Below are 15,431 nucleotides of genomic sequence, written 5' to 3'. Positions count from 1 at the left end.
CAATGGATTTCAAAGTATCATGAAAGCAGCAGCAGAGTAGCACATCAGTTTTCTCAATCTGCAAATCTTCAAAGTTTTGTACGATTTAAGATGATCATGGAAATGCTTCCCTGCCACTGGCGCCTAGACGTCCTGAGGCAGAGGGATGGTGTGACGTGATGAGGGTCAGGGTTTCGCTGGGTTCCCTCCTGCTGGCTAAAGGACTACTATTCAACATGGTTCCCCTGATGACCTGCAATCCAAGGAGCAGCCAGACTCTCACCCTCCTGTCCACTCATAACTATCGACACAAATCCCTATTAGTATGGTTGTAATAGTTGTCATGTTGATGGTCGCATTATCTCCTGTCCTTCCCTAAAGGAAGATCCAGTGTACGCTATGCTAAAATAGACAAGAAAGGAAGCCTCGAAGCACCTTTCCTCATCATTTAAAGAATTCAAACAGCTATCATGGCCACTACTTCGACCGCAGCTCTAGTGTGAGGGACAGCGCCAGACATTTGATCAGTTAACCTTTGTGTCATTAAATAAGATGACTATTCTTACCTTCATTTTGAGTTAACCTGTATAGTTTCTAATTAAACAGGCTTTTCTTTAATACCATTGGTTTTGGCAATTTTCTGGTCACCCACATTATAGAACACTAAGAGGAGCAACCAGCCAACCAAATATATATGTATACATTATTATATATGTATGCCTTTAGATATATACGTATATGTTTATAATAATTCTCCAGATATTCTCTATTATAGTTAGTATACTCCATGAGTGGTATGGTTGCTGGGAGAATTCAGACAAACCACTGAAGTTACCTTTGAGCTAAAGTTCAAACATTTGCACATTATTTTTCTGCCTGACCGTTTTCACTGTTTCCACTCATTGTGTTTGGTTATCGGAAAGCTTTCACACCCAGCTAAACCTTTCACAATCAAAGCTAAGTAACAAATTCTTTTGAATGATATGGTAAATATTTATTCACTTTATAAATGTAGCCCATTTAGTGAATATAACCTCTTTATGCCTAAAATAGACGGAATAAATAGTTGTAATAGTCATTGTATCTAGAATATTTAGATTGTTGGGGCAAATCTGATTCACTTGTGAGTCAGTATTGTACGTTCATGTTGCTATGGTAACATGTAGTATAGTAGTGCAGTATTGTACGGTCATGTTGCTATGATAACATGTAGTATAGTAGTGCAGTATTTTACGGTCATGTTGCTATAGTAACATGTACTATAGTAGTGCAGTATTTTACGGTCATGTTGCTATGGTAACATGTAGTATACTAGTGCAGTATTGTACGGTCATGTTGCTATGGTAACATGTAGTATAGTAGTGCACTATTGCAGGGTCATGTTGCTATGGTAACATGTAGTATAGTAGTGCAGTACTGTGGTCATGTTGCTATGGCAACATGTAGTATAGAAGTACAGTATTGTACAGTACAATGTTATGGTAACATGTATTATAGTAGTGCAGTATTGTACGGTCATTTTGCTATGGTAACATGTAGTATAGAAGTACAGTATTGTAGGGTCATGCTTTATTAGTAATAATAATACTTATAATATATATATATGTATATATATAATAAAAGTGTTATTCAAGTTTATCAAAGAAAATAGTCTGTGGACCTCATAGTGTAGTATTGTAATGTTGGTCTCATATAGTGTAGTATTGTAATGTTGGTGCAGTATCGTGTAGTATTACCATTTGGTGCAGTATGGTGTAGTATTTTATTGTTGGTGCAGTATAGTATAGTATTGTCATGTTAGTGCAGTATAGTGTAGTATTGTCATGTGGGTCTACTGTGGTATAAGAGTAGTACTTTGGTTGTGGTTATATTTGTATTGTATTGTGTATGTCGTGTTGTGTGAGCGCACACACAAGTTCTCAGTGGTGGACGCCACGCTGAGCTCCTCTCCCTGAGGTCCTCTCCTGGAGCACCTGGTCCCAGCGCTGCAGAGAGACGGACAGGGAGGATGATAGACAGGTAGAGGGACAGACAGGTAGAGGGATAGACAGGTAGAGGGATAAGAGAGGTAAAAAGAGGGGAAGGGAAGCAGGTTAAAGAGAAATATTTCCCGAGAGACAAGTTAGATAAAGAAAGACAGGTAAGAGAGATAGGTGGAGAGACAGGTAGAGACAGAGTGACAAACAGATTAGAGAGGTAAGGTTCCCCGGTGAGAGACAAGCCTAAAGGTAAGGTTCCCCGGTGAGAGATAAGCCACATCCCAGCAGACCATGGTGTCCAGACACCAGCACTGATGAGGGAATTCTGGTGGAACACCACCGTAGGACTGCTTGATCCGGGATAGAATAAATCAACACCGTAGTTTCACAACAGTCCTTCACAAGACATTCCCTCCATACCGATCATTCTGAGGTTGGTTTTGTATGAATGAAAAGATCCAGCTGATTAGACCTACTGCAATGTCTCTGTTACCCTGAAGTCCATCATTAATTCATTACGTTATCTACTCTTTTAAAAAACAGTCTGATTTTAGAAATTGATACTGATACTTATAGTGGTACTATAGTTTTGCGTAGCTCAGTATATAGTAAAGAGTGTATTTAGAGTGTATCTCAGTATATTTTGAGTGTATTTAGAGCGTATTTCTTCTTACCTTCACCTTTCTTCCTATCCTGTCTTTCCACTTCTGGGCAACAGAACCTTCAATAAGGAGCAGTCTGACAGACAGACAGACAGACACACACACAAACACACACACACACACACACACACACACACACACACACACACACACACACACACACACACACACACACACACACACACGTAATTCAGTTGATGGATAGGGATAATAATGTCTTACTACTGCTATCAATGCTAGTACTAGGACATGTATTAATATACTACTAATCCTAGTATATGAAGCGATTCGGCTGCATTATGGGAGGAATGGACTTTATTATTCCTAACCATGTTTTAATTACCGTATAACATAAAAGTGTTTTTGTTACCTTAAAATCAGGCCATTAAACATGTACATATATCTACATAGGGGTCCTCTTCCAGGGAGCCATGTTTCTCCTGCCTGTTAAGGGAGTAGAATGATGTTGATATGTGGAGTATTTTTACCTGGACCTCTCCTCGTTCTCGTAGCCCAGGATGATGTAATCCACCCCTGGGGAGAGCGGGGGGCAGGGGCAGGGCGAGGTGTAGAACAGGGTTTGGGTTTCTCTGGGGATGTTCACCAGGGAGGACTTTAACACCTCCTTCACCTCCACGGCGGCCGTGAGCTCCAGACCCCGAGTCCTCACCTCCTTCACCCTGGCCCTGATCACTGAGGGAGAGGATTCACTGATTACAACCAGACCCCCTCAGCTCCTTCACCCTGGCTCTGATCACTGAGGGAGAGGATTCACTGATTACAACCAGACCCCCTCACCTCCTTCACCCTGGCCCTGATTACTGAGGGAGAGGATTCACTGATCACAACCAGACCCCCTCAGCTCCTTCACCCTGGCCCTGATCACTGAGGGAGAGGATTCACTGATCACAACCAGAGCCCCTCAACTCCTTCACCCTGGCTCTGATCACTGAGTGAGAGGATTCACTGATCACAACCAGACCCCCTCACCTCCTTCACCCTGGCCCTGATCACTGAGGGAGAGGATTCACTGATCACAACCAGAGCCCCTCAACTCCTTCACCCTGGCTCTGATCACTGAGTGAGAGGATTCACTGATCACAACCAGACCCCCTCACCTCCTTCACCCTGGCCCTGATCACTGAGGGAGAGGATTCACTGATCACAACCAGAGCCCCTCAACTCCTTCACCCTGGCTCTGATCACTGAGGGAGAGGATTCACTGATCACAACCAGACCCCCTCAGCTCCTTCACCCTGGCTCTGATCACCGAGGAGAGAGGTCACTGATCACTGAGGGAGAGGAGTCACTGAGCACAACACCAGTAACTCTTGATGAAAATGGAGCTGGACATGGAAGGTGTGGTACGACCAGGGATCTAAGGAGCTCAGAGTCACCACAGGGCCACCAGGAAGTTGCATTCTAGATTCAATCATTTGAAACCTTTGATGCAATTCAATATTGAAATCTACATTTTGAAAGTAGAAGTAGATTGTTCTGCACAATGAACAATGAATTCAGGAATAAACTTGTTTTTGTATGTATTAATTAAAAACTTAAATTAAAAACTCACATTCAAGGTGCATATTCAAAATTCTATTGGGAAAAATGTGTTAAAACCTAATTTGGAACGTTGTTCATTCCTTATAAACTAATAAGTTATCATATTTATATTCACTGTGGATTGAGATCCACTCACCATGGTTAAGCACCAGACTTGGATTAAGAAGATATGGTATTGTATTGCGCCTTTATCTTGTCCTTCCAGTACATAAATTCCTGTGCCAGGTGTTTTTTGAATGTAGGTTTTGAATTTGAAGGTGGAATATTAGTTTTGAATTAAAATGTTAAAAGTTTCAAATTATTACATTTAAAATGTAACCTTCTGGTGGCCTTGTTCGGACCCCATATTACTGATTTGATACATTGAGCTTAATGTTGGGAGAGTGGGAAAGATTTAAATATGGTTGTTAAACTCTCTGGGTTTACATGCTACAGCTACAGCTCCTCAATCTTCAAAAGGTATATCTCCTGACCGCTTAACTTATAGTCATGAAACTTGCACACAAGTCTAAATCAGGATTCACAAATTTGCGTCTTGCCGCTTCAAAACTTTGTATTTGTATATAGACCTCTGAAGAATAAGTCGTAGAATACGTTTTGAACTACACACGTTTTCCATCTAGATTTCACTTGGGTTTTGGATTGTCGGTGCTGTTAAAGTTGCATTTATAATCGTTTACTACTTTAATGGCACCGACAATCCAAAACCCAAGTGAAATCTAGATGGAAAAAGTGTGTAGTTCAAAACGTGAGCAGCTTTTACTTTTTCGCCACCTACAGAGTATGTTATGTACGATTTTTCAAAAACCCCATGTTATTTCCCATAGACATTTGACCGATGGAACCAGGAGCCTCGGAGGCAGGACTTATTCTTCAGAGGTCTATTGCAACTTGTAACTATTCTGTTTTTGTTACCTGGCTAGTGTCTGTTGAGGTATATGAGCATTTAGATCAACATTGGCCAGTCTAAATCTTAAATGTATTTACGTATTTTATCTGATGTTCATTGATGTGCTCCGTCCATATCAAATAATCAAATGAAATGCAGTCATTCAGAGTAAGATTCAAAGTTTTTGTCAATAGTGGCATCACAATTTCCCTGGCTGGTGACATAAAATACCACCAAATTGCCCAAATGTTGGATTTGAGTGGAAGCATTTTTGGGATGGTTGCATGATGGCTTTAACTGCTCAGAAAGGACAATAGAAGTCGATTGACTAAACAACATGGCCCAAAGGAGAAAAGGAGGGGTTTACTTGAGCAAATCATCTTCAAATGTAGTGTACTTAAAGAAACATGGGCAATTAGGTACAGGGAGCCTACGTCCAGTAGCACCACCCAGTCTACGTCCTGTAGCACCACCCAGCCTACGTCCTGTAGCACCACCTAGCCTACCTCCTGTAGCACCACCTAGCCTACGTCCTGTAGCACCACCTAGCCTACGTCCTGTAGCACCACCTAGCCTACGTACTGTAGCACCACCCAGCCTATATCCTGTAGCAGCATCCAGCCTATATCCTGTAGCACCACCTAGCCTACGTCCTGTAGCACCACCCAGCCTACGTCCTGTAGCACCACCTAGCCTACGTCCTGTAGCACCACCCAGCCTACGTCCTGTAGCACCACCCAGCCAATATCCTGTAGCACCACCTAGCCTACGTCCTGTAGCACCACCCAGCCTATATCCTGTAGCACCACCCAGCCTATATCCTGTAGCACCACCCAGCCTACATCCTGTAGCACCACCCAGCCTATATCCTGTAGCAGCACCCAGCCTATGTCCTGTAGCACCACCCAGCCTACGTCCTGTAGCACCACCTAGCCTACGTCCTGTAGCACCACCTAGCCTACGTACTGTAGCACCACCCAGCCTATATCCTGTAGCAGCACCCAGCCTACGTCCCTGGAGTACAGTTTAGATTCCCTGCCCGAACCCGACCCTGACCCGACCCGCGGGCCAGGACGATATTTTCCTCAGGCCGGGCCGAGCCAACTTGTGCAACTTTTGTGTACAAAGTTGCACAAGTTGGCTACAGTTAAAAAAAACGCAACACATGTTGCACTCACAATGCATAATCACACCAGGCCTGCATGCTGTGCTGTATTGTAGTAGTGTATTGTGTAGTAGAGATGTGCGGATGAGCTGTAATGTCATCCGCATTCCGCACCCGCTGCTTAATATCAATAATCCATCCGCAATCCACCCGAAGCAATGTTTTTTTCAACAATGGACACCCGCCCGATCATCATTCATTATAGTATATCATCATTCATTATAGCATCCAGCATATGATTTCAACAATGTTTCAGGGCATACGCAACAGGGATGGTCGCACAGTGGAATGCTGATATAAACCAGTGGACGAGCACTGGGCGGAGATGTTCTCGCATTTCAGAAGCAGGGAGATTCTGTAAGAAAAATGTATGTCAAATTTGTCAGTTTGCCGTGTGTCTAGTCAATATGTTAACCTACTTATTATTTAGGTTATTAATGTATTAATACAATTGTCGGGTTTAAATCGGGCTCGGGCTCATAATTACAGTTAATGTGTCGGGCCGGGCCGGTCTCGGTCACAAAGTGCACGGGCTCGGGTAGGGTCGGGCTTAATTTTTTGGGCCCGATCTAAGCGCTGCCCTGTAGCACCACCCAAACAGGATGTTGGTTGCTGTAAATAGGATGTTGGTTGCTGTTAAAGGATGTTGGTTTCTTCCTCAAAGTCTGCTGGCTGTGTTTTAACTTCACTAAACCCTTAAAGTGATCAGAAATTCTTTATTTATCTAAGCATTATAAAATGATTTTCCACAAAAAACATTGCAATTTCTGTTTCTTGGTTCAGGAAGTAGTTTACTTTATTGCCACCCTGGTGCTTTCACTGCCACATTCGGACATAATTGGTCTCCCACAAAGGATGTTATTCAGCACCAACCAGCTGGATCTGGGTTTGGGTATTTTTGAGTGGAGGTAAAACGTCCTGATTTCTACTTCCCCATCAAATACTGGAACTGCTTTTCAATAACGTGTCCCTCTCTCATCAGAATAAGAGAGTGGAAAGAATCCCTTGAATCCATTCTTCTTCGGGTCTGGTTAGTAAAGGTACTATTTTAACATTAATACGATTGTAAGGTAATTAAAAAAAAATAAAGTGGCAAGTTGCTATTTCATGTTGCCATATGTTACCTGTCTGACCTAAAATGAGTTGTAGGGTTAGAATTAGTCTGTTGTGGTGGTTCGGGATAGTAAGGGTTGGGGTCGTGGAGGTTAAGGTTAGTTTGAATAGTTAGTGTATTGCGGAGATTACATTACCATAATTATAGTTGTTCTTTAGGTAAGTCTTCAAGCCCAGTCGAACTGTCTTACAGGTACATTGATCTGCTCACACACACACACACACACACACACACACACACACACACACACACACACACACATAGTAGTAAATATGAGATAAATACCTAACTAAACTATAATATAAACTATTATTAGCCAACTATTAAGTAAGCAATTGATTGATTCTGCAGGCTAGTGGCTCTGGATGTCAGAGCTTTGAGTCCTTTCACATAAGTGTGAAAAATAAATACGCTGGTCACCCTTATTAGGTCCTTTGCAGTGGAGGTTGTTGGGAAAGTCTGGACTGAGTTCTGAAATGAAAAGGACGTTTTCAGACTGAAAGCCCTCAGCTCACAGTACACAATGCGACGCTAATGCTCAAGGGCGTAGGAACCGGGGGGGACGGAGGGGACGTGTCCCCTCCAATATTGGAGACAGGCGCATTTGTCCCACCTAAAAATTATACCGGGGGGAGAAGGATATTTTATTTTATTTTGAAAGCGCAACACAGCGTCTTGTCACCGCTTCTTATTCTACAAAAACTGGATGATTGAGCGTGCAATTAAAGAATTGATTTGATATTTGTCAGATCATTCCTGCCATTCAAAATGTATATTTGTGATCAAAATATATTTTTGAATTTTTTCAGTGTAGTTCATTTATGACATATTTCTGTACAAACCATTAACGGATCTGTCAGGTTTCTGATATGTGTACCCCCCAATGTTAAACTCATTCCTACGCCCCTGCTAATGCTATATACATCTACATACATCTAAAACCATAAAGACGTGCTATGTAGCGTTAGTGTAGCATTGGGTTCGATATAGACATGCATAATGTTCTGATGCATTAGCGTAGCATAGGGTTAGATATAGACGTGTTCTGATGCATTAGCGTAGCATAGGGTTAGATATAGACATGTTCTGATGCAGTAGTGTAGCATAGGGTTAGATATAGACATTTTCTGATGCAGTAGTGTAGTATAGGGTTATAGACATGTACTGATGCATTAGCGTAGCATAGGGTTAGATATAGACTTGTACTGATGCATTAGTGTAGCATACGGTTAGATATAAACATGTACTTGCCTGGGGCACACCTGGCTGGGTCCTGATAGTACGGATCTGGGAAACATAACAATAGTCATCATCAAGTATTATTAACAACTAACTTCTGTCTATATACATAACTGGAGGGTTGGGTTGGGTTGTATGGGTAAGGTTTAGGTTATATGGATTACAGTTGAGGTGTATTGGTTAGTGTTGTGGTCAGGGTTAGGTTGTATGGGTTAGGGTTAAGGTGTTTATGTTAGTGTTATGGTGAGGTTTAGGTTGTATAGCTTCGGTTTGTATGATTTAGGGTTAAGCTGTATGGGTAAGGGTTACCTTAAAGCCGATTGGAGAAATGATTGCCTCTACCATCCATGCTGATTGGTCAATCCACTTCATGATACTTGACCAATAAGACAAATTATTAGTATGTGAAAACCCAACCGTGTTCCCCACTATCCAACTGGGTGAATAGGGGGGAATAAAGGAGGGAATAATAGATCCTTTGGGATTTAAGCATTAGAAAAAACAAAAAAAAAATTAAGGAAAATGTAAGTAAACTGAAATTATGGGTTCTTCTTTAAAATGAGTTCATCATGAAGAGAGACATATGTACAAGTTGAACTGCATATCAGGACATGCTGGTTCAAAGTTTTCCCTTTGAGTCGATGGCTAAAGTGCCAATAGGTAAACGTTTGGCCGTGGCCTGTTTAGTGACCTTCTACTATTGTGGATAGCTTCATTTAAAGTGACCGGGCCATTCAGGACGAACCAGAAAAAGGGGTGGAATATGACCAGTACCATACGAGTGCCCACATCTCCAGTACTTGGCCCCCTCATAATGAGTGCTGCCTGGCCCCCTGATAATGAGTGCTGCCTGGCCCCCTGATAATGAGTTTTACCTGGGACCCTGATAATGAGTGTTACCTGGGACCCTCATAATGAGTGTCACCTGGCCCCTCATAATGAGTGTTACTTTGTTCCTGATAATGAGTGTTACCTGGGCCCCTCATAATGAGTGTTACCTGGCCCCTCATAATGAGTGTTACCTGGACCCTCATAATGACTGTTACCTGGACCCTCATAATGAGTGTTACCTGGACCCTCATAGTGAGTGTTACCTGGGCCCTCGGCCTTGACGATGGCCTCGGGGGAGATGCAGACGCCCCGGTCATAGAGGGGCAGCTCACTGCAGGACAGGCTCTCAGGCCAGCTGTGGTTGTAGAGCTTCATGACGGGCTCGCAGCCCGACTTGGCCCTCTCACACACCGCCTTGCAGGGCTTGATGGGCTCGTGCTGGAAGTCGATGGTGCAGATGGGAGCGTACATGGCACACAGGAAGAACAGTAGGTCCGGACTGCAGCCTGTACCTGTAGACAACATGGAGGATCATGATCAACCTGTCTGTTCATCTACCTGTCGGGCTGTCTGTTCAGTTACCTGTCGGGTTGTCTGTTCATCTACCTGTCGGTCTGTCTGTTCATCTACCTGTCGGGCTGTCTGTTCAGTTACCTGTCGGGTTCTCTGTTCATCTACCTGTCGGTCTGTCTGTTCATCTACCTGTCGGTCCCTTCATCTAACTGTCAACCATATATCTATCTTGCTGTTTTAAAAAAAAACCTTCTTGATTTAGCCCTCTTGTTTACCCCTGGTTGGCCCCCCGTTGGCCTCCTGTTGGCCCCCCGTTGGCCTCCCGTTGGCCCCCCGTTGGCCTCCCGTTGGCCCCCCGTTGGCCTCCTGTTGGCCCCCCGTTGGCCTCCTGTTGGCCTCCTGTTGGCCCCCCGTTGGCCTCCTGTTGGCCCCCCGTTGGCCTCCTGTTGGCCTCCTGTTGGCCCCCCGTTGGCCTCCTGTTGGCCCCCCGTTGGCCCCCCGTTGGCCTCCTGTTGGCCCCCCGTTGGTCTCCCGTTGGCCTCCTGTTGGCCCCCCGTTGGTCTCCCGTTGGCCTCCCGTTGGCCTCCCGTTGGCCCCCCGTTGGTCTCCCGTTGGCCTCCCGTTGGCCTCCCGTTGGCCCCCCGTTGGCCTCCTGTTGGCCTCCCGTTGGCCTCCTGTTGGCCCCCCGTTGGTCTCCCGTTGGCCCCCCGTTGGCCTCCTGTTGGCCTCCCGTTGGCCTCCTGTTGGCCCCCCGTTGGCCTCCCGTTGGCCCCCCGTTGGCCTCCTGTTGGCCTCCCGTTGGCCTCCTGTTGGCCCCCCGTTGGTCTCCCGTTGGCCCCCCGTTGGCCTCCTGTTGGCCTCCCGTTGGCCTCCTGTTGGCCCCCCGTTGGCCTCCTGTTGGCCCCCCGTTGGCCCCCCGTTGGCCTCGTGTTGGCCCCTGGTCCGTTCCAAGCGCTCAGGATTATGAAACAACCAGAGCAGCCCTTCAGGGATTCTCTGCCTAAATTCCCAGATTCAACTGTATATTAAAACACATAACAAGGACGGCCCGGTCAGAGGCTTTCAAAAACACTAGCTGTTCTCTGGGTCATACAATACTAGGTGCTTCCTCTCATTTCCCATTTGGTAACCGCTGTTTGAAGAAGCCAATCACAAACTGCCCACTGCCTCTCTTAGTTGAACACCAGCAGGACGTGATACCTGGGTGAGAATAGCCAAACCAGACCAGTAGGTCAGTGGAGGATCTCTTGTTTGAATGATACATGCAGGAAAGCCATTGAATGCTGAACCATCTATCTATCTATCTATCTATCTATCTATCTATCTATCTATCTATCTATCTATCTATCTATCTATCTATCTATCTATCTATCTAAATATCTAGCTGTCTGTCTGTCTGGTTGCTGTCTGTCGTATGTACTTATAGCCACTTTAGCACATATTTCCTGGTAAATAACTGGGATAACCTTTCAGTCACAGCAAGATATTTTCAATAATCCCACATGCAGCTGGAATATTTCCTTCTTGCTCCCTTTCACACATGGAATAGCAATGGGCCAAGGGAGAGTCCAGCAGAGGGCGTTAATGCAGCACTCAGACCCGCCACCATGAACCCTGTGGAATGAGAGCCCCATTATTTCGGAACTCGTCCAGTTTCCAGCCATTCCTGAAAAAAACGCTGGTTTGCAAATAAAATAAGCTGCATTGATATCGGAACACCAGAAAAGCATCGGCCCGTTAAAATCAACAAAAGGATTCAAAGACGTCCTCATCAGAGCTTTGGCTTGCTGGCTGCTTGGTTTGCTCCATATGCCGGCAGTAATCCAGAATGGTACTGGGCTTTGAGCAGGCAAATTGCCGTTGCAGATGTCCTAGAATATTGACCCATTTACATTTGCATTTTGGGCATTTAGCAGACGATTTAATCCAAAGCGATTTACAATAAGTACCTTCGACAGAAGAAAGAGAAACAACTCTAATTTATATATATATATATAAAGTGGTCGAGTTGTAAAAAAAAGCCAGGGGGGATGGTGGATTTTAACTTTTCGGTGCTCATTTGTGCTGATGACAGCGCATATGGTGGGAGAGACCAACGGTGTGATAATTATTATTATTATTATTATTATTATTATTATTATTATTATTATTATTATTATTATTATATTATTATATATTTTTTGGGATAAAATAGTCATCGCTCTTATTTTATCCCCAAAAACGCAGCTGATCGGACGCATCAAACGATTCGGAGGCATGCATCCCATTTAAGGATTTTAAAAACTGATTCTTATTCTTTTTTTTGTAAATACGTTCGGCAGAGGAGGGAGACTAGCGTTGCTCACGGGTTGGAATGAAAGGGAGAAAAGGGGACAGAGTTGCCTACGGAAGCGATGTCTGAGATGCAGAGACAGCATCACGCTACCAGCGTCTGTCTCGTACGGTGTGGAATGAGAGCTCGTGAAGGCACTATTGCGCAAGCACGCAGGCACGCAGCAAGCGTGCCTGCGCAATAGCATCCTGCCCGAGAATGCAGTATCGCTGTCAAATCTGTCCCTGGGAAAAATAACGTTGCGCCGAATTGAAAAAGGAAACCTCTATAATGAAATAGCAGTAATATTTCCACATTAATTGATAAAATAACAGGGGATGGGAAGGGGGATGGCTGTTTCAGAAGGGGGATGATTTTGATCATTTTAATTCCAAAGGGGGATGCCATCCCCCCTCGACTCGAGTGCTGTATATATATATATATATACAGAACAGGACCTTAAGAATGAAAGTCACTAGCATGGTCACCCTTCGAGGGCTGCTTCTGTCCTATGGTCTACTCTGTGAGGAGATCAGCTCCTCACAGAGCAGACCCAGGTGATTCCTCTGTCCTCTGGTCTGCTCTGTGAGGAGCTCAGCAAACAGGGGAGGAGAACGTGCTACTCCATGCCAAAAGCTGTTTTATTAAGGTGTTTTCCCCGAGGACTGCATCATTCCAGCAGGAATTTAAAAACATATTTTACATTCCAATTGAATTAAGAATTCAATGTCAATTACTCTTTGAAAGGGTGTGGCCTACTTGCACTACGTTATAATGCAATAACATTATCATTATATCAGTTGCATAACATGGTTGTTTGGATGTTTAGTGCCATTATTCCTGGGAAAATGTATCATACAACAAAAACAGTTATGGTGACAGACCCATTCCGAACCTCTGATTTATGCTCTGGCTTCGTGTCCAAGAGAGGTTCAGGAGTGTGTCTGTCACCATAACTGAGTTGGCTCCCCACCCTCCACTATGGCCTTCAGGGCTGATTCCACTAAAACCCAGAAGACCTGGTGCCAGTCCTTCCTAAATGCTCCCACTAACAGCCCAAAGACCTGGTGCCAGTCCTTCCTAACTGCTCCCACTAACAACCCGAAGACCGGGTGCCAGTACTTCCTCACTGTCAAAAAAACAACAGCTGATGCCGAGAAGCTTATCCATGTATCTATCGCCTCCAGGTTGGATGACAGCAAAGGTCTCCTGGTCGGTCTTCCAAACATCACACACACAAAACTGCATTGCGTCCCAAACAGCATGTCTCTCAAGACGCCCCCCCTGCCTGAAAGACCTCCTACAGCTCCACAACGCCTCCGCCCCTCACATCTGCCAGCTGCCTGCTCCTCATCCCAGGAGGTCTCCAGGCTCCTCAACCTGAAGACCAGGAGACAGAGCCTTCTGTGCAGCTGACTCTGGAAGTCCCGTCAGAAGCACTGTCTCCCGATTCAATCTCAAAACCTTCTCCCCATTCAATCTCAAAACCTTCTCCCCATTCAATCTCAAAACATTCTCTGGACTAATCTCAAAACCGTCTCTGGACTCAATCTCAAAACCTTCTCCGCATTCAATCTGTCCTAGCCTACCCTTGCGTTTTAGAATCTATATATCTATAATATGATTGTTTAATGATAATAATACATAATAATAACAATAATAATAATAATAATAATAATAATAATAATAATAATAATAATAATAATCACAATACAGAGTTTAAGTTGTGTGTGTGTGTGTGTGTGTGTGTGTGTGTGTGCGCGTGCACAGAGAGAGAGAGAGAGAGAGTGAGTGAGTGAGTGAGTGAGATTGAGTGAGTAAGTGAGTGAGTGAGTGAATGAGTGAGTGTGTGTTCAAATCCGTACCTCAGTCAGTCAGTCAGTCAGTCAGTAAGCAGCCTTACCCAGTAATCCTTCAAACTGCTCTATGGCTAGCACCGCGTTGGCCTGGGTGCTGTGGTGCAGATGGTTGGGCATCTTGGTCATGTTCCAGGGAATGGAGCCACACAGCGGGATCCGGACCGGCTCACATGCGGCGGCGCTGGCGCGTGACGGCATTCCTAGCAGGCAGGCGAACGCCAGGAGCATTGGCAGCGCGTGAGAGGTCATCCGTTACTCGGAGATGGGTCTGCCGGGGCAGGTAGGTCCGAGACAGGTAGACCTGGGACAGGTAGGGCCGGGACAGGTAGGTCCGGGTAGTTCCGGGACAGGTAGGCCCGGGACAGGTAGTTCTGTTACAGGTAGGTCTTGGACAGGTGTGTCTGGGACAGGTTTGTCCGGGACAGGTAGGCCTGGGACAGGTAGGTCCGGGTAGGTCCGGGACAGGTAATTCCGGGACAGATAAGTCCGGGACAGGTAGGCCCGGGACAAGTAGGTACGGGTAGGTCCGGGGAAGGTATAGGCCCGGTACAGGTAGTTCTGGGACCGGTGGGTCCGAGACAGGTAGGTCCGGGACAGGTAAGCCCGGGGCAGGTAAGTCCGGGAAAGGTAGGTCCGGGACAGGTAGGACAGCTGTATTCAACACGTTGATGATGTCTTCAGCCCGTAGTGAGGGTCAGCGAAGGGTTAGTGGTCCAAGGAGTCCTGGGTTAGTCCTGTGTCCGGGACCAGAACGACTTGAGCTGTCGAGTGTAACTTAATTGAATGACTAGTTGTGAGAGAAAACTAAATTAAGTTACTTGTCGATTGAGTTTACAAAACAGCAAGTTTACAAAGTGCATGTCGAGTGAGAGTGTACAGAGTGTTACAATTGTGCCTGTCTAACTCTGCGGAGAGAAATGTGCTGCTTCTGATTTTCCACCTAAACGGGAGTGACCTCATAGCGAGGAGCTGGCTTCTGATTGGCCCGTTAACCCAGCCTCCTCTCCTCTCTCCTCCTCTCATCTCTCCTCCTATCCTTTCCTCTCCTTCATCCTGTCCTCTCTCTCTCTCTCTCTCTCTCTCTCTCTCTGTATATATATATATATATATATATATAGAGAGATATAGAGATATATATATATAATATAAATACAGGTTCTAGGTTCCAGGTCTTCCAGAACCCTTCATGGTGACAGTGGTTCCAGGCCTTCCAGAACCCCTTCATGGTGAGAGGTTCCAGGTCTTCCAGGTTCCAGGCCTTCCAGAACCCCTTCATGGTGACAGGTTCCAGGGCTACCAGGTTCCAGGCCTTCCAGAACCCCTTAAT

The 15,431-nt window shown here is 45.1% G+C and overlaps 1 protein-coding gene across 1 annotated transcript; it reads right to left on the bottom strand.

Moving 5' to 3' along the window:
* Positions 1 to 971: 971 nt before the first annotated feature.
* On the bottom strand, positions 972 to 15,036 carry frzb (frizzled related protein). The gene is made up of 8 exons (XM_079731151.1): positions 14,149 to 15,036; positions 9,685 to 9,933; positions 8,603 to 8,638; positions 7,772 to 7,822; positions 7,488 to 7,553; positions 3,109 to 3,313; positions 2,633 to 2,696; positions 972 to 1,964 (listed from the first exon to the last, which is right to left on the bottom strand). Exons 1-8 carry the CDS (start codon positions 14,351 to 14,353, stop codon positions 1,899 to 1,901), a joined length of 942 nt encoding a protein of 313 aa, XP_079587277.1. The 5' UTR covers positions 14,354 to 15,036; the 3' UTR covers positions 972 to 1,898.
* Between the last annotated feature and the right edge of the window lie 395 nt (positions 15,037 to 15,431).

This window comes from Pollachius pollachius (assembly GCF_949987615.1).
Source record: "Pollachius pollachius genome assembly, chromosome: 3".
NCBI lineage: Eukaryota > Metazoa > Chordata > Actinopteri > Gadiformes > Gadidae > Pollachius > Pollachius pollachius.
This window is presented reverse-complemented; position numbering and strand designations above follow the sequence as displayed.

What these genes read in the sequence shown, in the direction of transcription:
- frzb (XM_079731151.1), bottom strand. Translation starts at nt 14,353, where the DNA reads ATGACCTCTCACGCGCTGCCAATGCTCCTGGCGTTCGCCTGCCTGCTA. An exon ending in CCCAGCCAGGTGTGCCCCAG is followed by an intron (nt 7,823 to 8,602) that starts GCAAGTACATGT and finishes TTTTCATTTCAG; the next exon opens with AACTCAGTCCAGACTTTCCC. An exon ending in GAGAACGAGGAGAGGTCCAG is followed by an intron (nt 2,697 to 3,108) that starts GTAAAAATACTC and finishes TCTGTCTGTCAG; the next exon opens with ACTGCTCCTTATTGAAGGTT.